The following is a 21,646-nucleotide window of genomic DNA, read 5'->3' on the forward strand; positions in this document are numbered from 1 at the left end:
TCTACTGGACTCTGTGACTGCCTTTAGAAATAATGCCAAAATTAGCTGACTTTTAACTTTAGTGGTGCAAATTCCTCAACATATCAGCAGCTAATCAAGGGATCAAAACACAGTGGACATTGGACTTCAGGAGACCTGCCGGGTCTGGACCCCTCTGGATTTCCTGCTTGTGTACTTTTGCCACTCCTGTTTGTAGATTTAAAAAAAAAAAAGATACTGTGATTTGTGTCATCATTACAACCTAAGTTTGCGTCTTGTTTTTTTTTTTGGGGGGGGACATGTTCAGCCTGTGAATCCAGTGATGGGGTATTTTGGGGGCAGAACGTGCAGTGTTTGTTTACATCCTGTCTGTGTGTGTGTGACAGTATGAGAATGTGTGCCTGTACAGTCCTGGGTCACTCCGAGGACCCTGGAGGACCTGACATCGTTGCCCTGCTTTGGCCCTTGGTGGTCACTGGTTTACATGTGAGCCGACGCCGAGGTGCGCATGCCCACTAAGAGGACGCAGCGGCTCCATGTGTGTTGAGGCGCATTATTTGGCAACAGACGCGGCAGTGGGGAGGGCCGAAAAAAAGAGGATATCCCCTGGATTTCAAAAAAGCAACGATTTATCGGGGTTAACTGCAGATTAAACCTTCCCCGGTCGACCATCGGCGAAGAAGGGGTGACAAAGCTCCAAAGTAAGTTGACTTACGCGAGGCTTAAGTTTTTTTAGTGAGTGGATCGCGGGGAGCCTTTTATTCGGACTCGACGAGAGGAGCCAGGTTTTCCTCCACCTATCTGTGACGATAAAGAAGCTGATGGGCTGTTGAAAAGTAACACTTCTCCGCAGAGCCAAAGGTTGAGCTCCGGGGAGGGGAAGGGGGGGGCTAGCTCTGCCGAAATTTATTCATTTTTACCCTTTCCGAGGCACACACCGGGTTGTAAGAAAAAAAAATGACAGCCGGAGCTGATTTTTTTGTGCGATAGAAGTCGCTAAATGAGGTGAGGATTACGGCGTTACATCGCCGCCGGGCGGCTCGGCTCGGCCCGGCTCGGCTCGGCTCGGCTCGGTCCGTGGGCCGGGGTCGGTGCAATTCATGAAGATTTTGTTCCCCGGGAGAGGGATTGAGGGGGACACGCAGGTAAACAGCGCCGCCGTAATGCTACTTTTACGGCTTCGGGGTGAAAGTTTGTGCCCCCCCTCCTCCTCCTCCTCTTCCTCCTTCTCCTCTTCCTCCCTCCTTCCTCCTTTCGAGCTGTCCCGCATCGTGGGGTTCAAAGCAGGCAAGAGGCAGGTCAACGGTTCGGGCTCGGTTCTGGTTGTCGAAAGGGTGTGTGTCTGTCTGTGTGTGTGTGTGTGTGTGTGTGTGTGTGTGTGTGTGTAGGGGGGGAGAGCTTGGAGGACTTTCACTAGTTTCGGACTTGAAGTGTGTTCGTGTCAGCCGCCGATGCTAAAACGGTTTCAAGCTAGGCTAAAGGAGATAAATAAAAAGACGTCGTGTTTTTTGTTTGTTTGTGGACGTAGCTAACGTTAGGCGGTGTCAGCTGTCGAAAAAAAGCCGGCTAGCTGCACATGTAGTGTGGGCTGGGTTTAGTGTTTTAAAGGGCTGCCCGGGCTCCGGAGGGTGTGCTGCCCGGCGCGGCGCTAATGGTGGACACGGCTGCCCGCTCCTGAGCCCCGTGGCACCGCTGTTGGTTCTGCTATCTGATAGCTAATCTTCCTACTTCTCTCTGTGACAACCGTAGTCTTCCTCCTCTTAAAGCTGAACACACACACACACTCACGCACACACACACACATTTCTCCACATGAGTTTGCAGCGCTTCAGGACAAAGCTGTGGCTCTGGATTTTTTTTTTTTTTTTTAATTTTTTTTTTATTTTATTTTTAGCATCAACCCGCTTTATGAAAGGACGTACATCTTGTGTTGATGTGGACGCATTAAGTCGGATTTAAAAGCTTTTAATAGTTGAATGAACAGGACTGAAGCTGCTCACTGAACGGCATGAAAGCCCCGGTTTCTACACTTACATTCATTTGGGACTGAATGTATTGATTGGGTTTAGATGAAATACTAAATCTGAATTTATTAAAGTCCCTATTTCGTGTCCTGTGCTGTAGTAAGACATTTTGAGCTGGTTTTTTTTTTATTTTATAATCATTAGACTATTAGGAAAAGGAACATTTGAGGCAGGTGTAGCAATGTTTTGGGAGTTTTAGAAGAAAATGCAGCAACTAAATCTAATTATTTCTAATTAAATAGGTTTGTAATGCTAGAAAATACATTAAAATGCTAGTTTGTTTGTGTTATCAGAGCATAAATCCAAAACAGTCTCAACATTTTTCTGGTAGTACATATTTGTGCTTTTTGCTGAGTAGTCAGTTGACAGCTGATGTTTGTGTGTCTTTTACAAAAAATATCTCACGAGTCACTGGACTGATTTGATTGAAACTTGCAGACAGGAAACACCGGGAGCACATCTACAGCTGACTGACTTTCGGAGTCCGCCCGATTTAAGATGGCCGCCACACCCAACTGACTTTAAAAGGCACACAAATGGCTCTAACCTAGTCGATTTCACAGATATTGACCAAAGCCTTGGTGCGGCACTAGCCGAGACTGATTCCTATCACATATTTGAAAAGCTAACAGATTGCGTAAGGTCTGCCTTTAAAAAACTATTTGGAGTCAACTCTGTCTGTTAGCACAATATCTAATGAAGCACTTAATGGATTTTAATGAAACTTTTAGGAAGTAATTGTTAGATGTGCCTCTACGACTGATTAACATCTGGAGTCAGTCTGATTCAAGATGGCCATCACAGCTATTTGACCTAAAAAAAAACACAGAAGTGGCTGTAATTCAGCCAGTTTCACAGTCACTGAGCACAAATTTGATGTGCTAGTAGCTTGAGTCACTCACATCTCCTGATATTGTATCAGATTTCACCTAATGTTATTTTCGAGGCTCGACCGAAACACGACAACGCCATCACTTCTCAGCACGAGATGACCTCAGCCTAAAACTCTGGCGTGAAAGACTGTGCGCGCAACATGCATTCCTTCCATGAATGCTGGACCTTTAATCTTATGGATGTTCTTATCAGTCATTATTGGGTAGTTAGTACTACAGCTGGCCTGCTGCGAAACGCAGCGACTTGTGCACCGTGCGCTCAGGATAGAGGGAGACTTTATTGCCTCTTTACTTTGGGGGAGATCTGGAACAAACTTGCAGTTGTTCACTCGAACAAAGGCTCTGGAAAGTGTTATTTATGTGTTGACAATATGCCGGTTGCCTCTAGTGAAGTGGCAGTCAGGAAAGAGGGGGATGTTTTACTCTGAGCTGCTGATCTACCTGTCCTCGCTGAGAGTGTAGAAGTTATGTGCTTTGCTGCACGATGCTCCGCTGGTACTGTCCACACCCTAAGAATTTTTTTTTTTTCATTCTGATTTTTTCATTCCAATAAAGTTACAAGCCTGAGTCAGAAGTTGCTTCCCAGAAATCTCTGTTGGAGCAGTCGCACACAAATCTGCTCTGGAGCTGTTGTGTAATCAGCCGTGGTTTTGTGAAGGGTCATCTGCTGGCCAATATTTAAGTTGTGGCTCAGAACTCCGGAGTCACAGGACAGCTCTCTGGTCAGAGACTGTATCTAAAATATAGGCGGCAGCGCGTTTTGTGTTGAAGCTTGTGCAGTCGGGTTAGGTGTTGCATAAAACTCGGCTCTGTTAGTGCAGAGTTATTCATCTGAGGAGAATCAGTGATCCACACAGGACTGCTTTCGCCTGAAGTAGAAAAACTCCATTATGATAAAGTTATACGGGTTTTTGTTTGGAAACTGTCTTTTTTATCATCAATAATTTAGACAGAGTCAACCAAGAAAAAATAAAAAATACCATGCCCCAGTAAAGAATTCCTTGCTGGCTCAGCAGTTTTACAGGGCAGCGTGGCTGCATAGTTGCACAGTTTTTGAAATCCTCGAGCGATGTAGAAATATGTTTTCTCAGGGTGAAGGTCCGTCAGTGGGTAAATAGAGTGCTGAACACATACTGTATGTGCCACGGACGGCGCTGACGGCTCAGAGGGAGACTGTCGGTGTGAATGTTTGATGACTGAGTGACTGATGGTCGACAGGATCCAGGAGTGACAAGATAAATAGCCGCCTGCGAGCGGGAAGAGGAGGCAGAGATGAGGAGAGCCCTGAAAGATGTTGCAGCCTGATACCAGATTAAAGTTAGTGGATTTTTTTGCACCAGTGAAAGTTACACTTGTTCAGATTCCAGCACCTGCACAGCTTCATGTGATCACGTTGTCTGTGATTTATTTACTCCCTCAGCAGATGTGAAGAGGATGATTGATTCGATGAAGAACTGCAAAAAACATAAAGCACCATCACATAAACTGGCACCCTCTACAAGGGAAGTAGTTGACCACATAAAGACACATCACTCAGATACATGAAAGGTAGTATCTCACAGCGCTGTGGCTCTTAGAGACCAGTTAGCAACTCCAGATTTTTGAGAAAATAAGCAAATTTTCTGTTGGAAGCCGTGCAGCTGCGTTTCGAGTGGCTAGTTTTTGAAAAATCCCGGCTTAATGTTGTGTGCATTGCTTGCCAAATTGTATGTATCTAGGCCATGCACATTATTTTGTTGCCCACATCATACCCGCCTTGGATTGCGTTGTACCCATCTTGACATCCGCCCCCACATTCATCATTTAGTCTACTGAAGACAGGCAGATTGCGATCAGTTCTTAATAATTATCATTGATCACTGGTGTGGTTTGTAGACCTGGATGTGTTTTTGATCAGAAAGCTCCTGTCCAGGTGGTCTCCTCGAGAGGGGTTGGGAACACCCGAGACAAAACTGAGATGGGTAAAGATGGGTTGGAGGCACCCACAACGACTCTGTGACTATTCTGCACACCTCAGCGACTCACGCAAGGAAGTTGAGAACCCTGGCAAACTTTTTGGGACACTTTGGAGACTCCGTCACGGATGCCGTTCTCCAACTAATCTCCAACAGTCACAGCCCAGTGAGATTCTACCTTAAACACGTGTTTGAGACTGCAGATGTAAAATGGTGTGGGTTTGTTTAAAACGTGTATAAACTCTCGTATCGTAGTGATGCACTGAGGAAGGTAAATGCATAGTTGGCTTGTGGACCTAGAGCTACAGATACAAAGGCTGCAAACAAATTGTGCTGCTTTATGTGCCAACGAGCTGAGACTTCTTCACTGAAATTACTTTTCAAACGCCGCACAGTTGTCTACGTTTATAGAGCATTTATATCGAGGCAAACAAAAATATGGTTTTGTAATCACAGGTATTGGTTTGCGGTGAAGCTGCAGAAAGTTATTAAGTCATTACTTATATCAATACCTTTTTTTTCATTGCATTTTATTGGATTTTCTCTCAATCTGGGCTGTACGTATTTGTCGCAAAGCTACTGGAATTCGTTTAGTAGGTTTTGTGTTGAGCAGTCGCAGAACGCTTGTCTGAGTGGATTTGGAAATGCAGTTATGGTCGTGTCTCATTTATTTAACTGACCGCAGTCGTCTGGCTTTCACATCAACCTTCTGTGATCGGATGGATCTGACTCTTTTCAACAAAATGCACACAAGCAATGTTTTACCTCACACACGACGCCAGAGACAGTAACAGCGGGGTCATAGACATGTCAGAGAAGTCCCACCATTTCTCAGGACACGTCTCATAATTTGTCCTGATGTTATTGTTTAATGATATACATTTCTTATGTGTATATAAAGCCCAGACAACAGACAAGCAGTTCTGCTTGAACTGTATCGTGTTCCTGTTTTCTGTATCAGGACTTCCAATATCACTTACTCGCATGCAAAATGTCACCAAAACGTAAACAAAGCCTGTAAAACGAACATGGAGCAACAGCCTATTTTTCAGTAAAACAAGTTCCCTGAGCTGGACAGATGATATCGGTCTTTATGTGCAGCTGACTGAGTGAAAAACACATCACTTTAAACTTTATTTTATTTTAGTTGGATTTGAATGGAAATTAAAAATATCCAGGTAGATTTAGACCTTTACTTAGAGATTTGTTTAAGTGAGAGAAGGAGTTGTAAGCTGCTGCAGGTATTTAAAAAGTATCCAGTGTTTATTTGTGAACACGTGAAATCACAAAAAAACGTTTCCTTTAATTAGTGTTTCAGAAAAGGAAAGACTTGGAAATTCATTAAAATCACACGTTCAGGCATCTAAAAGTTAAAAACTAAAGAATTAATCTGTAAAACTTGACAGTCTCTCTTTTTTTTTTTAGTTAATCCACTCATATATGACAGGTACTCTTCAGTGACTGTAGCGCTGGCTAATATGCAGATGTTGTGCAGATGTTTTTGTTTAAACTCCTACTCTGTGCACTTTTTAAATCCCCTAAAAATCTCTATTCAGCAGAACTACATTGTAGAAGGTTTTTTTTCCTCTCCTTATTAAGTGCCGTTTCATTCCTGAAAATACCAGACAATGCAGATCTGATGATAACAAGTGCAGAAGTCCTGCCTTAGTCCTGACTGCTCACCTGGCTAAAACATGCTTTTTAATGATGTTATACATTTAGTTCACAATCAGCATTTCTTACTGATGCATGAAGCAGTTAGAGATGAAGCCGAAGCCGTTTGAGTCGGTGGTTTTGATGCTGCTGTTCGGTGTTTTGCAGTTCCCAAACAGAAATGCCAATTAGTGCCACTGAATGGGTGTTTTGCTTATTAAATGTCCCCTTTGCAAATGAAAAACACGGTACTTTAAGATCCGTTGATAAGAGTAAATTCAAGATTCATACAGAAATGTGTTAAAGTGGTTATTGACTAAACAAAGAGCGTCAGGGTGTATCTCTGTCCGGTCATCCTCGTTAGACCTGTTGCACTGACTCCTGGCTCACCTATATTATGGTTGAAGCCATATTTAAAAGGAGACGCACACCAGGAAAAACTAAAGCGTTTCTCCCAAACTGTCAGCCCAACAAACTGAAGAGCTCCGACCACCACCTCTTCGACTTTTCAGTCAAGTTTTTACTGTTAGAAGCTGAGTATTTTCATCTTATTTGACTAGAATTAGGATAATATTGTAGGCAAGACGATTCAGATAATGGTGCCATGACACTTTTTTTATATTCACACATGTCTTTTGATTAAAAATAGCCTAATATTGAAACAGAATGTGTGGCTTTGTTTCTGATGTGTTTAAAAAGAAAACAAAAAACCCTTTTGTCTATGTGGTATGAAAAGCTTTCATTTTAGGGACTTTGAACGGTTGTATGTGAGGTCAGTTTCTTGAGCCGGTTGGGGTCTGGCCCCCCTGTGTGTGTGTGTGGTCCAAGGAATTATGTGTAAACTGCCTCGGAGATGAAATGTGAAACCTGTCAGCCATTCATGCTCCCCATTACAAAGATAGGCTTAGTGTCCGTGTAAGGTTAGGATTGAAAGAGGCTTCTGGGTGGTGGGTGTCTCGTGTCCAGCGTCTTCTGCCAGCATCATTTCTCTACCGTACCCAGCAGATTTGATAATAATCATCACACACACACACACACACACACACACACACACACACACACACTACAATGGCTGACACTGTGGAAGCGCTGTGCCTGCTCCAGCACCTGAAGGGTTAACAACAGCTTCAGCCTCTCTCTCTCTCTCTCCGTCATACACACACACACATACACACACACACACCCCTACACACACACACACAAGCCAACCGGTTGAAACCGGTTCCCAGGAAAAGTGCTTTGTGTGTCCCACTGAATCCTGGGAAGGGTCATGTCATGTGTGTCTCAGTGATGTCACAGTATTAAAAAACTTAGTCAGCTCTCGGTTATCAGATCATTGCTCCGCACGCTGCATTGTGGCACCGCGTGCGCACTGTATAGGTATGTCATGAATACGCAAACCGTTCCTGATGCTCGTCGCCAGAACTTCTTAAAGGCCAGGAAGAGGAGGGGGGGTGAAAGTCTGCACGGTGTGTAGAAGTAGCCCAGGTTGTGAGGGTGATTGTAGTCACTTTTCACCACCCCAAAAAACCCACAGCTTCCCGTAACATTGGGCATGCCATTACAGATTGAAAGGCTTGGCCCTTTTTTTTTTCTGAACAAAGTCATTAAATGCATAAGGTTTGATTCAGGTCATAACTGGAAAGTTCTTCTCCCTGTGTTCATCCAGTGACCACTGAAAGGCTCTTAGTGTGACATTTGCCTTCTGTTTAACGTTTTGTGAACTTCCAGCAGATCTCGTCTCCTCTCTGATGGTACCATGCCGTATAGGACAAACAAGTTTACATTTTTCACATCTGATAATGACCAAAGTCAATCCAAAGCACCTCTACATGCACACTAGTATCCTGGTTTGATCTTCTTCAGGATACGAATCGTCCACGGTAAATGAAAAACAATTCATGATTGGACTCCATATTGATGACTGTAGCACAGTCCATGTTCCTGCAAGTTATTTCTGAATTCACTCAGGAGTCGAGGCTAAACATAGTTTGCTCTCTGTCAGAATCTTCTGTAATTTCCACTTTGCTTGATTTAGTAACGCTGTTCGAACCGCCAGTAATGGTGTGTAATTTAACAATAACTAAGAATGTGCGTTTATAGATTTCAGGCCACACTTGATGTCAGAGTCCTCCAGTTTAGCCACATGTCCCAAAAATAGAGCGTGTTTACTTGAGTATTTTGAAGTATATGCATAATATGTGAAAGTTCAAGTATAAAGAAGTCAGAATTAGATGTGTTGAGATAACAGTGAGCTTCTCAAAGCATTCAGTATCCAGCAGGCCAGCTGTTCCTACAGTATGTTTTTGACATCTTTCTATCGTGAGAAAACATGAAGTCATAAAACAGAAACACTGGTGTCAAATCAGATTAACATATAATCTGTAATTGATTAACTGATCGTGTTCCACACAGCGTGACTTTAAATAAACTGTATTTTATAAGCAAAGATGCTTGAAAGCTCAAGTAAACAGCGAGTAAAAACCAACGAGTAACATTTCAAAGTGAAGTTTCTGTAATTTAATGGACTGGATGGTCATAAGGTGTGAGTCACGACCGAAAGAAGGAAATATTATGCGTTAGCAGCTGAAATGAGCTTCTTTTGTAGACTGGCAGGGCTCTGCCTTAGCGATAAGGTGAGGGGAGGAGCTCGGAGTAGAGCCGCTGCTCCTCCTCATCGAAAGGAGGCAGCTGAGGTGGTTCAGACATCTGATTAGGATGCCTCCAGGGCGCCATCCTTTGGAGGTTTTCTGGGCACGTCTCAATGGGAGGAGACCCCGGGGCACACCCAATACTCATCAGAGGGATTATGTATCCTCTCCGGTTTGGTGACGCCTTGGGATCCCCCAGGAGGAGCTGGAGAGTGTCGCTGGGGAGAGGGAGGTCTGCCTCCATGATCTGACCACAGATAAGCAGCAGACAGACATGTGAGTCACTCTGCTACTAAAGTATGTGTGTCCTGACTCCTGTCATGTCTGTGTGAAAACTGAGGTGAAACTTACCATTATAGAAAGACAGGCAAAACGTTAAACGGAGGAAGAACGATGCACACTTTGAGACATTTTGTGCTGAAGGTGTGAGAAGTTGAATCCCAGTTTTTGTTCTCTCTCCTCTCCACAATTGGCTCGATGCGGCATTGATGTGGCTGTTATTATATGGACGACTATGATCTGATTTATTTCATTCACAGAGTGCTTTTTATGATTAACCTACAGGCCTGTCTCGAGTCTTCTGTGAGATATTTGGTTCGTGATGCATAAATTAGACTCTATCTGTTGATAGAGATGAGCTGTCAGAAGTCCAGTAGCAGACATGGATTAAATGATTGACCATCTCCCTGCGTCTCCCCTCGTTTCTGACACGACTGAGCCTCTGTCAGGGTAAAGTGTAACAATGTGTGCCATGTACTGGAGCACGCCTGAGGGCACAAGTGCACTCTGTAACGCTCATCGGTCTGACAGAGCGAGCTGCTGTACGTCTTTGTTTCTGTCAGCGTCTGATGGGACTGAATCTGCTGGACAGGGCAGCTCAGTCAGTAAAGGATCTGCTGTTCTTCCTAAAAGAGGGAAAAGAAATATATTGGTTCTGTGCTCATAAATGGCAAAACAGGGTCTTTTTGAACTGTTGTGAGTATTTTACCAAAAATCAGTATGCTTAAATGTTCCCTCACTGCCTTTTATTGGCTGTTGATGTGTGACTGCAATAGTTTTTTTCGTAAAGTCATTTTTAAAAGAAAATCTCTTATGGCACCTAAATAATCCACTGATTTTTTTCCCCCTTTTTGTTTTTTGCACAATAAACATTAAACACTCGCTCTATACTCCCATAGTTTTTCAGTTTTCCTTTTTTCATTGTTTAGACTGGATAATTGGGTGTTTTGGAGTCATGCTGGAGTCAACATCTTGGCCATGTGACCGCTCTAATCCAGCATGTTTTGTCTGGGGGCCATTTTAGTCAGGCTCTGTACCCTGCAGTTGATTCAAGGTCAGTTTTGTCTGCTGCTGAACTTAATGATGGGTGCACTATCATAACAAAAGAAAAGATGACCATAATGTGCAGGGTAATACCTCAGTCATTTAGCTTGGTTGTTTTACAGTTACAGTAAAAAAGAAAAAAAGGTGAACTAGATTAGAGGTTAACTTTGCCATTTGTGCATCACAGCTGTGACATTTTAAAACTGTCAGGTCTTTTGATCTGATGCCAACTTTATTACAAATAACAAATTAGAAATAAGGAGATGGTGGTAGGAAGCTGAACGCTATACAGAAGATTAGACACTTGGTTCATCTCTAATCAGAATCAAACTTTTTTTTTTGACAGCACTATTTGATCGATTTATTTACCTATTTATTGTTCATAGCTGCAAATTTAAAAAAACACAATCATGTTGGATATTTTTTCAGCTATTTTGACAGGTCTAAACTCCTAATTTTCTCCAGTTTACAAATATAGCTTGTTTGTAAACTTTTAGGTGATGAAATGGTAATTTTTGAAACTAAAATTTCCGTATGTAAAGTGACTACGCCGCTCTAGCTGCTTAAATTGCAAATAATAACCCAAGCTTGGGTGGTAAGTGGCTAAACTCCAGCTTCAAAATGTTACAAGCAAGTGCATGCATGTTTGCATACTATAAATAAAGCTGGCTTCACATAGACTTTGATTTTATTGTGTTTCATCCCTATTTTTACCTGTTCAACCTCATTTTGGATCCCTGGGCAGACTTTTGGTGTTCGCATGTCAGATTTTATGTTTGGGAAGACGCCTAACCTCACCTTGTCTCCTTTAAATCCAGTGAACTGTGGGTGAGTTACGTTAGAGGAAAAAAACACTCACTGCACAGCTAGAAATTTCCTGTAAATAGAGTTTATTTACCTGTACATATGGTATTGTTTTTAAGCTATTTAGATGACTGATATATTGTTTTCTGTCCTCAGGGAATGTCTGAGGAGGCTGTCCGCCAGACACGCAGCCAGAAGAGGGCGCTGGAGAGGGAGGCTGCTCCACAGTCTGTGGAACTTTCCAACGCTGACAATGACAGCAAAAAACCTAAACTGGACCCATCCGAGCCTCCAAAAGGAGAACAAACTAAGCCTAAGCCGGACGTTTTACCGGCGCAGGACATTGGGAGCTGGACTAGACCTGGTTCAGATCACGAGAAGGAGAACGAGAACGAGCAGGAGCCAGAGCAGAACCGGTTGCCGTTATCTTTAGCGTTACCCTTAACTTCACAGCCGATGAAGGATGATCAGGATCAGACACAGAGACAGCAGGCGGCTGAACCGAGCTCAGACAATCGGACTGACTGCAATGACAGAGACAGCAAAACGAAGATGGAGCCGGCGATGGACACACGGAGTCGGGTCCGGCAGACGGAGCCAAAGGCGTCAAGCGGCATGCTGGCTGCAGGCGAGGTGAAGGCCACCATTAAGGTAGAAGTTCAGACGGAGCAGCCAGTGGACATGAGCACCACCAGAGGGTGAGAAACCGGACCTGAAAACACGCTTACTGTCAAAGTTTTGGTCATCTTATAAAATTACAGACAAGAAAAAGTTATTAGAAACTAGAAAGTTTGTTTAAGAACCACTGCACCCATCTGGTTTAGTATTTTTGAATGTGGATCTGCTTTAAGTAAGAAGAAAATATTGTATGAGAATAAGTTCTGATGCAGCAAAGATTTAGCCATCCAAACCGAGCACATGAAGGATCGGCTGTTTCAGCTTCACAAGTAATGTGTGTGTTTTTTGTTGCGTCGTCTACTTGTGTTGACTTTTTGTTTCAATTGCTCGCTTATGGGAATCTACAAAAAGATACAAAGAACTTTATTTGACTGGGAAGATGTGATAATGTTACTTTTGTAATCGGCGTGTTCCCTAAACCTCTTGCTGTGTTTGGATGGAAGAGTGTATGTGTGTGTGTGTGTGTGGGAGGGGTGGGGGAGTAGGTGTGGGGTGCCTCTTTTACTCCACCTCCATTTTGCCTCCGCTCTCCACCTGAACCCTAAAAACTCCCCTCGCACAAAATGAAGCCGTGTGTCACAAACTGGTTCCAGCCGGTTGTTGCCATGGTTTCCACAGTGGAAGGAACAGTGGGGGGGGGGTAAGTGTGTCACGTGATGATGACTTTGAGGTCATGTGACTTCTTTGGAAGAGTAGTGATTAATCCACAGGAAGTGATGATGGCGCTAAGCCCTGAGGAGAGATTAATACACACACACACACACACACAGAAATAAGGAGGACGGCTGGTAGAGGCAGGCCTCATAATGTCATGTGTTGACTTCATAAATGTTGATGCCTCATAGGAATGCATATCATCTTCAATCTTTAGTCCATCCTTATCGTTATAGGAACATTAATCCTGAGCTGCAGCCTTTCAGCAGATAAGAACATTTGGTCACCTTCTCTACAAACGCATCCGGCAGCCGAATGTGTTTCTTTGCAGCAGACAGTAAACTGTTGGGAGGAGATTTAGGTAAAATATGCAGAAGAATGTGATCACTGTGGGTCGACCCAGGCTGCCCTCAGGATTGCCGGTTTCTTTCAATTTCTCGGTGTGCTTTGCGTGGCGTATTTAAACGGTGTTCAGGTCACCGCCGGAGGCCTCGTACGCTCGCTTCACCCCGCAGCAGCATCACATTTCAGAAGGCAACGCGTCCTTTTAAAACAGCCGTTTGATTGTGACTTCGACATTTACTCCTTGCCCCCGTCTTGGCATTTAAGTCTATTCATCTGTTGTGGAGCAGCATCGGCACGAAGAGAGAAGCTCTGTGTTGGATGTGTCTGGACTTGTCAGATTATAGAGGAGCAGATAAACCTGCGGTCATAAATTATAATTGCGGATAAGAAACAGACCTCCATGAAAACAGTCATTAGAAACCAGCATTTGAATAATGTTGAGCAGTAGTTTGGTTTGGTTCGTGCAGGAGTAAATGTTTTATTTTTCCACCTCCTCATGAAGGCTGAATCTCTCAGCATATACTGAAAGTACCCAAGAGCTGAACTTGAAAGTTTCTTGGCAAACTTTTTTGCTTTCAGAACATCACAGTCCAGTTGAATTTTATGAAATATAGTTGAAACTTGCACCAAAACTTGAGCACAAAAAGATTCAGATGATCTAAATTTTATGGCCTGACGCGTCTATAAGTTCCTGGTGCTGAACTATAAGGGTGTTCAACCGAGAGGTAGAATGGGCTGATGATGTGTGAAACCTACTGAAGAGGAGGAAAAAGGAAGTCAAACGGCATTTAAAAAAATGTCTGATTTATATTTTATATCTGATTTATATTTGAATATTTTTTTTTACTTTTGACTTTCTGACACAATCCAGTTTTCAGGCTCTTGGTTCTCATTTCATACAAGCAGGAACATGTCGTCTTTTGTTTTGTCCAGCAGTATAAAAAAGGAGAAGCGCCCTCCGTCCCCTGAAGACGACGATGACGTCATCATCTTGTCTGACAATGACTCCCCCAGTCCTCCGATGAACGGCCTGAGCCACTTTAAAGAGCTGGACACGGACCTGCTAATGGTTAGACTCAAAAAACACAAACTTTACCGCCCTACTGAAATGAGACTTAGACCCAAGCTACACTGTCACCATCCCTCTGCTATAACCTTTTTTATTTAGTTTTCATTAGTAAATTATTCTAATATCATGTGATGTTCATTGATGTTCTGATTGCCTGTTGGGTGCAGAAGAGCAGTCCAGAGGAAAGGGAGCATATCATTAAGCAGCTGAAGGAGGAGCTCCGATTGGAGGAGGCCAAGCTGGTGCTGCTGAAGAAACTTCGACAGAGCCAAATACAGAGGGACAATCTGCAGAAGGTAAACAATAAACTTTAGTGACACCACAATGGCTCTGTGATATGACCACAAATCCACCTTTGGTCACAAACACCAATCAAGTTGGCCATGTCCCAAGACGACTTCTGCTCTCTGTCGTGAGGCCTGCATCCCAGAATCAGTGGAGTCACACCTACACCAACTCTGCTCTATGACTACCTCTGTTGCTGGCTCAGAGGCATGACAGTGGTAACTTCCACCTTGGTCATTTCACACATTACACTGCTGAGGGAAGAAGGCACCTCAGGTGTCACACATTCCCATTCCTGGTTGTCTCCTCCTTAATTTATCCATCCATCCATTTTCTTGACCCGCTTCTCCGTTCCGGGTCGCGGGGAGCTGGTGTCTATCTCCAGCCGTCACTGTGCGAGAGGCGGGGGACACCCTGGACAGGTCTCCAGTCCTTCACAGGGACACGTGGAGACAAACAACCATTCACAGTCTCACTCACACCTAGGGACAATTTTAGAGTTATCAATTAACCTAACATGATCTGTGGTCTGTGGGAGGAAACCGGAGAACCCAGAGTAAACCCACGTGAGCGCAGGGAGAACATGTAAACTCCACCCAGAAAGGCTGCAGGTCGGGAAGGGATCCTGCAACCTTCTTGCTGGAAGGCTCCTTAATATAGATCTTTTTTTTATTTTCTTTATATGTTCCTCTGTTTATTTTATTATGACCAGAAACTCTTAACTTGGTATAAATTCCTCAAGTCAAAGAAGCAGTTTTTCCTTCAAAACATAAAAGCTGACTGGTAATATATTTATAGATATAGAGCTACTATAGACTGTCTGTGTTGTGTTTTTGGAGCCAGGGCCTGTGTACTTCGGCTGTGGGGCTCTATTGCCTCCACATCCTCCCAACTCGCTAACAGGCTGTTATATTGTCAAATGACCTGAAATGTATTTTTCGTTTTTCGGCCAGGCAAGTGTCCCGTTCGCCTACATTAAGGGGCTGGATTTAAACATTGCTCTGCGCTCAGCCACTGGGGGTGCTCGTCTTTTGCGTCGTCAGCTTCTGCCTTCTTGCCATGTGTGTAGTTACAGTACATGTCCATGGATAAATCACAACCCTGCCATGTCGATGCCACAACTCGCTTGTGTCGTGACTGACCTGTGAGGTTATTTTGGGCTTTAGTGTTGTTCAGACAGCTCTCTGAGTGGATCTGTGTAAGTGGACAGCAGCTCTACCTTCTTGAGCTTGTATGCTTTCTAGGAGAAGCTCAGCGACTTGGAGAATCATTAAATTCGCTGTGAGTGAATTGTCAACTAATGCAGAATGGTCAAAAAAAAGTTGGATTGCTGTGCAAAGTTCGGGCCAGGGTTAAGCTTTGAGCAGCGTGTGTTCATCTGAGGTGGAGTTCAGCAGTCGCATTTGTTATTTAATGACTTTTTCTGTTTTTCAGCCCTCAGGTTTATCCGGTTCCTCTGCGCCTCCTCCTCTAATTAGAGGGACAATTGCAAGCAATAAAGGCTCTCAGCAGGTTAGTGCTCTATTATCTTGGCACATTCATGCAGGTTATTGGTGCCAAAGCACAAACCTGCTGAATCTAATACACGGTTGATGGGTTTTTTTTTTTCCTTTGATTAGATTCTGACAGGAAGAAGCTCAGGCACTGTCATTCCCCCACCTTTGGTTAGAGGAGGCCAGCAAGTGTCGTCTAAACATGGCTCCCAGATCATAATGCCACCTCTGGTTAGGGGGGCCCAGGTGAGTCATGGAAGCAAAGTTAGCATTACAAGTAAAACTTTAATCTACCCTTCTTGACATTTATAATGTGGATTTTAGTAAACATAAGCTCTTACAGCAGGCAGTTAAGTCTCAAAAAAACTATTGCAAAGCACTGATTACAGTTTGGGACTTATTATCTCTTTTTGCACCTCTGTCTCTGTGTGTGCTCTTTGCTTTGGTGCTTTCGATGTCCCCTCCCCTTGTCCTCCACGTCCTCTGTCTGTGATGCGACTCCATGTCATCCCTGTCATTGTCGTGGTTAGCCCATCTCTGTGTCTCCACAGCAGATCCAGGCCCTCCGCCAACAGCAACAGCAGCAACAGTTGGCTGCAACGGGGGGTTCAGGATCGGGACCTCCTCCTCTGCTGTTGGGCCCCAGGACCTCGGCCCCTGCAGGCCAGGGCCAGAGAGGCATGGTCCAGTCGGGCCTCATCAGGGTGGGCAGTAGTGCAAACGCGCTGGTTGGTATTTCACAGTGAACTCAGAAGTTTAAAATTAAATTAAATTAATCAGTATAAAAAAGTAAGGTGATGCTGATTCCTTTACCTTGGTGTTGAAATGGAATAAATGAGATAAATGCTATTTTTGTCTTTATAAATTCAACTGAATTTCAGCAAGAATTCTCTTTATTTATGAAAACAGTTACTTCCTTTATCAAAAATTCTCTTGTTATAAGTTACCTTATATTTTTAATTCAAGGTACGTATAATTTGAATGTAATCACAAGAAGTCAAAAGTTGAGTTTTGTCATAAAAACATTTTAAGCTTATAGGTCAGAGGAAGAAAATCCAGCAAAGCTCGACCTCGCTCCCGGGAAACACGTCTGCTGGATCGCACATTTTCATCCAACACAAAAATGTCTATAATGCAGTCAGTTTTACAGATATTGAGCTGAAATTTGATGTGGTAGTAGCTGAGAGTCGCCCCTAACACATCATCTGAGCATTTCTCAGCACAAGAGGATCTTAGTTTAAAACTCTGGCCTGAAAAGTATTTGGGGTACAAATTTACCTCTGATTTACCTGACACATTAATGTTGGACGTGTTGGTGGAAATTCATGCTGATGTTTTGTTATCTCGTGCCTAAAACGTTCGTTGCTGACTGAACTTTACTGAGCGCTGACGTTACGTTCGTGTGTTTTAAAAGATGACGGGGTCAGACCTTTTCTGTTTTCTGTTGGTCAACATGGCCAACATTACCAACAAGAAGTGAAGATGACATGATGGAGTGAATTAAACGCAGCTGACTTCAAATTTAACTGAGTTATTGAATCAGCTAAAACTAATAAATGTATAATTTTACTTTAGATGACCTAATTAAATGCATTACGCTGTCTTTTAAAATGCACGAGTAAGCTTTCTCAACCCTAAAATAAAATAAAAGCAGAACTGTTGATGATTGTAGTTAAGTTACTTCGTGCAACTAAAGGGTTAAATAGTGCAAAAACTTGGGAGTCCAAAGTTCTGTATGTTTTGATTATTTATCTTTATTTAAAGGGAACATGCAAATTAACACCAGAACCTCATGTTATTATGTAAATGAGCTGGATTTAGCAATGCATGCAAATATTTGTCTGCAGACCGTTCAGAGTAAAAATGACAAAACACACAAACGACCAAAACTGTGCAAAAGTGTTTTGATTTCAAGGAAATTATTCAGTGGAAGGAGAGATAAACTAAATGTATATAAAGTATAATAGCTGCACATTTAATTATGTTTTTTTAATAACATATTTGAACACTTTGTAGTTTAACACCAGAAACTATTAAATTGTCTAAAGTAATCAAAGGTTATCTGGATGATTCATTAACTCTTGTGTTTTTTCCTCTTTCTGCTTCTTTTCAAAGAGCTCTCAGTCCGGCTTGAAGGGCTCCTCAGGAAGCAGCGGCGTGTCTGTGGTCGGCGTTAACGACTCCCCGGCCAGCCGTCAAGCAGCGGCGAAGCTGGCCCTGCGCAAACAGCTGGAGAAGACCCTCCTGGAGATCCCCCCGCCCAAGCCACCCGCCCCAGAGTTTAACTTCCTGCCCTCAGCAGCCAATAATGAGTTCATCTACCTGGTGGGGCTGGAGGAGGTGGTCCAGAATCTGCTTGACACCATCCATAGAGGTGTGTTGCCTTTTTTTTTTTTTACTGTTGCTGTAGTGTTTCTTTACATGTTGTCCTACTTGTCTGTCCAGAAAAATAGAAGCTGTGTCACCATTATTGGATCATCATAAATGATGGATTTTTTATTCTCTTTGTTGCATTTTAGAGTAAACTGAACAAATTTGGAGCAAAGTTACTTTAAGACTAATTTCAGTCAATTTAATCAGTTTGTTTTTTCAGTTCTTGGTTATAATTTTGAATTTTAATCAATGAATATAGACAGTAGTTTGTATTATCTGAAAGCAAAGTTTTTTTTCTTTGAGTTAAAGATTTGCTTAAGTTCAACAAGGTTTTGAATAGGTCAGAATGCATCTTTTCCCCCTTTCTTACTGAAAATATTTGTTACATTTTTGCTTCTTCCTAATGCATTTTTCCTTTGCCCCTATCTAGGAAAGACAGGTGTACCACTGTCAAAGGCCAATACCAGAGACCCTTTCATCTGCACCCAGTGCAATACTGACTTCACCTGTCGCTGGAGGCAGGACAAGGCAAAAGGCGGGGCAGTGCTCTGCGAAGACTGCATGTCCTCCAATCAGAAAAAGGCTTTAAAGGCTGAGCATACCAACAGGCTGAAAGCTGCGTTTGTCAAAGCGCTGCAGCAGGAGCAAGAAATAGAGCAGCGCATTATTCAGCAGGCATCCTCGCCGGTTTCTCACAGTACCTCGTCATCTTCATCTGCTGCTTCGTCACTGAAGGCAGAGCAGCTGGTGTCTCAGCAGCTGAAGCAGGCCAGAGTGTCGTCCCTTCAGCACCACCACCAGGCCAGCCGAGGGGCCAACATCATTCATCATCACTCCATCAAGCAGGTCGGAGAAACTTTTCTTTTTGTTTCTTCGTTCAACTTTCAGTCCAGCTGCTGACTTGTCTCTAAACTCCCCGCAGAGCTCGCAGGGCCACCTGTCCCACGGTGTCTCATCGGTGGGGATGAGAGGCGTCCCCCACTCCTTTTCGTCCTCCTCCCAGCTGCAGAGCGCAGTGGCGGCGGCGGCTCTGGTCAGCCGGCCAGGTAAGCATGCCCATGTTTCCCATCGCTCTGTGCAGAGTTCAAAGGTGAGCAGCAGTGGGATCGTCGGCGGCAGGAATGTCAGCGGAGGTAGTGCCTCATCCACTGCATGGAAGAAGCAGAGCAACAGCAACGCAGGTAGACTCGCATTAAAACCAGTCCAACTCTGGCGCCTGACATCTCCTCTCTATCAATTCCTGTCTGGTCCCAAAGCAATCCTTGAATTTGCTTAAAGCAAAATTCTTAATTATATATATATATATTTTTAATGATCTGTTAATTTTAAATAAAAAGAGGACATAGAAGGAAATGTTTTCGGACAAGGCAACCCTTCTCTCCAGTTCTTTTCCTGCAATTGATCTATATTTTTTCCCACTTTAGTTCCTCGGTTTGGTGTTCTCACATTCTTCCCGGGTGTCTCTAAGTACGTTAGAGTAGCAACTCTGTTCATTTTCTTCGTGTGTGTGTGTTTTGGGAACATGGGTGACTTTCCCTTCACTTATTACACATGTTGTTGTTTCGCTCTCCGCTCGGTAAGCTTTAACGCACCAAGCAGCCTGCTGCACAGCCTGATCTGCTGCTCTGTGGCGTGTTTCCAGGTGTGACCATGGCCTACGTGAACCCCAGCCTGACGGGCCACAAGACCTCGGCGACCGTGGACGCTCGCCAGAGGGAGTACCTGCTGGACATGATCCCCTCCCGTTCTTCGATTTCGCAGACCGCGAACACGTGGAAATAATGGGAGAAAAGGCACTCCTCTGTTCAGATTTCATGTCCAAGTTCCTCAGCTCCAATAATAAGGTCCACAGCGCCCCCTGCAGGACTGTTAAGCAGTTACAATCCTTAAAAGTGAAGAAACGTTCCTTAAATACCCTTGTATAATTTTGTTTTAGTTTTCACCATTTCTCTTGTTTATTTTGAAGTTCGCTGTTTTTGGTAATTATGCAGAAACCATTTCGATTTGAGTGGGATAAAGAAAAAAATATATATATACTTGAAGGGCTTCCTCTGAGCTCTGTCCTCCAGACTGAGTCAATAAATCGTGTGATAAGAGGCTGTGTCTGCTGTGAGTACCATGTTTAAAGATGAGTACTCTGTTTTAGGCTTATTAGCCTTTTCTGCCATTATGTGGGTCAGATGGACCCAAAATGTTGACACTTGAATGCTTATAGTCAGAACCCAAGAGTTCACATTCAACAAGAACACGTTTATTTTACGTAAAAATAAAATAAAATAACCAAGTTGTAAAATTTTCATTTACATCACCTGTGTAGTTAAAGGTTTGACTTTATTTTGCATTTACAGTAAGTTATTTTGTTTTGGACTGATGTTAAAATCACTCAGTATAATGTGGTTTCCACCGATGAAGAGTTAATTCTCGCTTCTTTTTTTTGTTTTGTTTTTGTTTTCCTGTTTAACAGCATGCCTACCCTCGCCCATTTTGCACCTTAGCTTGAAGAAAAGCACGGTGTCATTGCTTAACTCATCTGTAATTACCAGATTTTATAATAATGTCAGCATTGTAAGATTTTTTTTTTTTTTGATTGTTACTTCATCACTGAGAATTCGCAAAACTCTGAAGGATCTGATTTTGCCACACTGGAGCCAGAGATTTTGCCTCCGATATTTATCCATAATCCAGGATAAACGCAGCCAGTTTCCTAAAAACAAAATTTAACAGCTACCACGACTCGGGATTACACAGGAACAACTTGAATTCCTCACCACGTTGCATAGTTTTTCTGCTTTCCAATAATCTTAATTACATTGTTCAAAGTTATGTTAAACTTTATTTGGTTTACTTTTTTCCTAGCTCCTAAAGAAATAATAAAAATATATAAATTTTAAATGTCTGCTTTCATTTGTTGTTCGTGGGTTTTATACATTTCATCTTGGAACAGTCAAACAAATGAAGAACCTGGATGGATGTTTCCACCGAGACGCTTTGACTTAAATAATCTGTGCTGTCAAACCGTGGAGCATTATGACGTAGAGGAGCGTCACTTTATCTTCAACTTAAACAAAACAGAACAGATGGTTGTGAAGTTGAGGTTATAGGCTGCTTCCATCCTCGAAAAAGGTGACGAATCATAGATTCCTGGATGGCCGTTTTGTCAACACATAAATCTCAAAATGCATCCCTGGGACAGTTTTTTTCAAGTATCTCAGGGTCTTGTTCACAAGTGGATGGAGAAAGAGATGGAATGACGGATTGTGGTTTTGCAGTAATGAGGACATTGCTTTGGTGTATTGTGGTAATAAAAAGGAGTCGAATCGAAAGGCGAAGCTCTTGATTTACTGGTCTGTCTACATTCCAGCCCTCACCTATAGTCAGCAGGTATGGATCATGACTGAAAGAACCAGATCCTGAATACAAGCGACTGAAACAAGAAGCTTTAGAGATAAATTGAGGAGCTCGAAATA

General features: G+C 43.1%; 1 protein-coding gene across 9 annotated transcripts; it reads left to right on the forward strand.

Annotated features, from left to right (window-relative positions):
• Positions 1-507: 507 nt before the first annotated feature.
• Positions 508-21,067, forward strand: LOC108239526 (transcriptional repressor p66-alpha). 9 transcript variants are annotated; one of them, XM_017422287.3, is made up of 11 exons: positions 508-680; positions 11,439-11,980; positions 13,893-14,028; positions 14,196-14,324; positions 15,748-15,825; positions 15,933-16,052; positions 16,337-16,534; positions 17,922-18,180; positions 18,610-19,025; positions 19,102-19,360; positions 19,822-21,067. In XM_017422287.3, exons 2-11 carry the CDS (start codon positions 11,442-11,444, stop codon positions 19,959-19,961), a joined length of 2,274 nt encoding a protein of 757 aa, XP_017277776.1. In that variant the 5' UTR covers positions 508-680; positions 11,439-11,441; the 3' UTR covers positions 19,962-21,067. The 9 variants fall into 9 exon arrangements, with proteins under 9 accessions (XP_017277776.1, XP_017277775.1, XP_017277771.1 ...); XM_017422286.3 differs by lacking the exon at positions 508-680 and adding an exon at positions 789-1,124 and having other exon boundaries at positions 16,361-16,534; XM_017422282.3 differs by lacking the exon at positions 508-680 and adding an exon at positions 790-1,124.
• Positions 21,068-21,646: the final 579 nt, after the last annotated feature.

The sequence above is a fragment of the Kryptolebias marmoratus genome, linkage group LG20 (genome assembly GCF_001649575.2).
Source record: "Kryptolebias marmoratus isolate JLee-2015 linkage group LG20, ASM164957v2, whole genome shotgun sequence".
In the NCBI taxonomy this organism is placed as follows: Eukaryota; Metazoa; Chordata; class Actinopteri; order Cyprinodontiformes; family Rivulidae; genus Kryptolebias; species Kryptolebias marmoratus.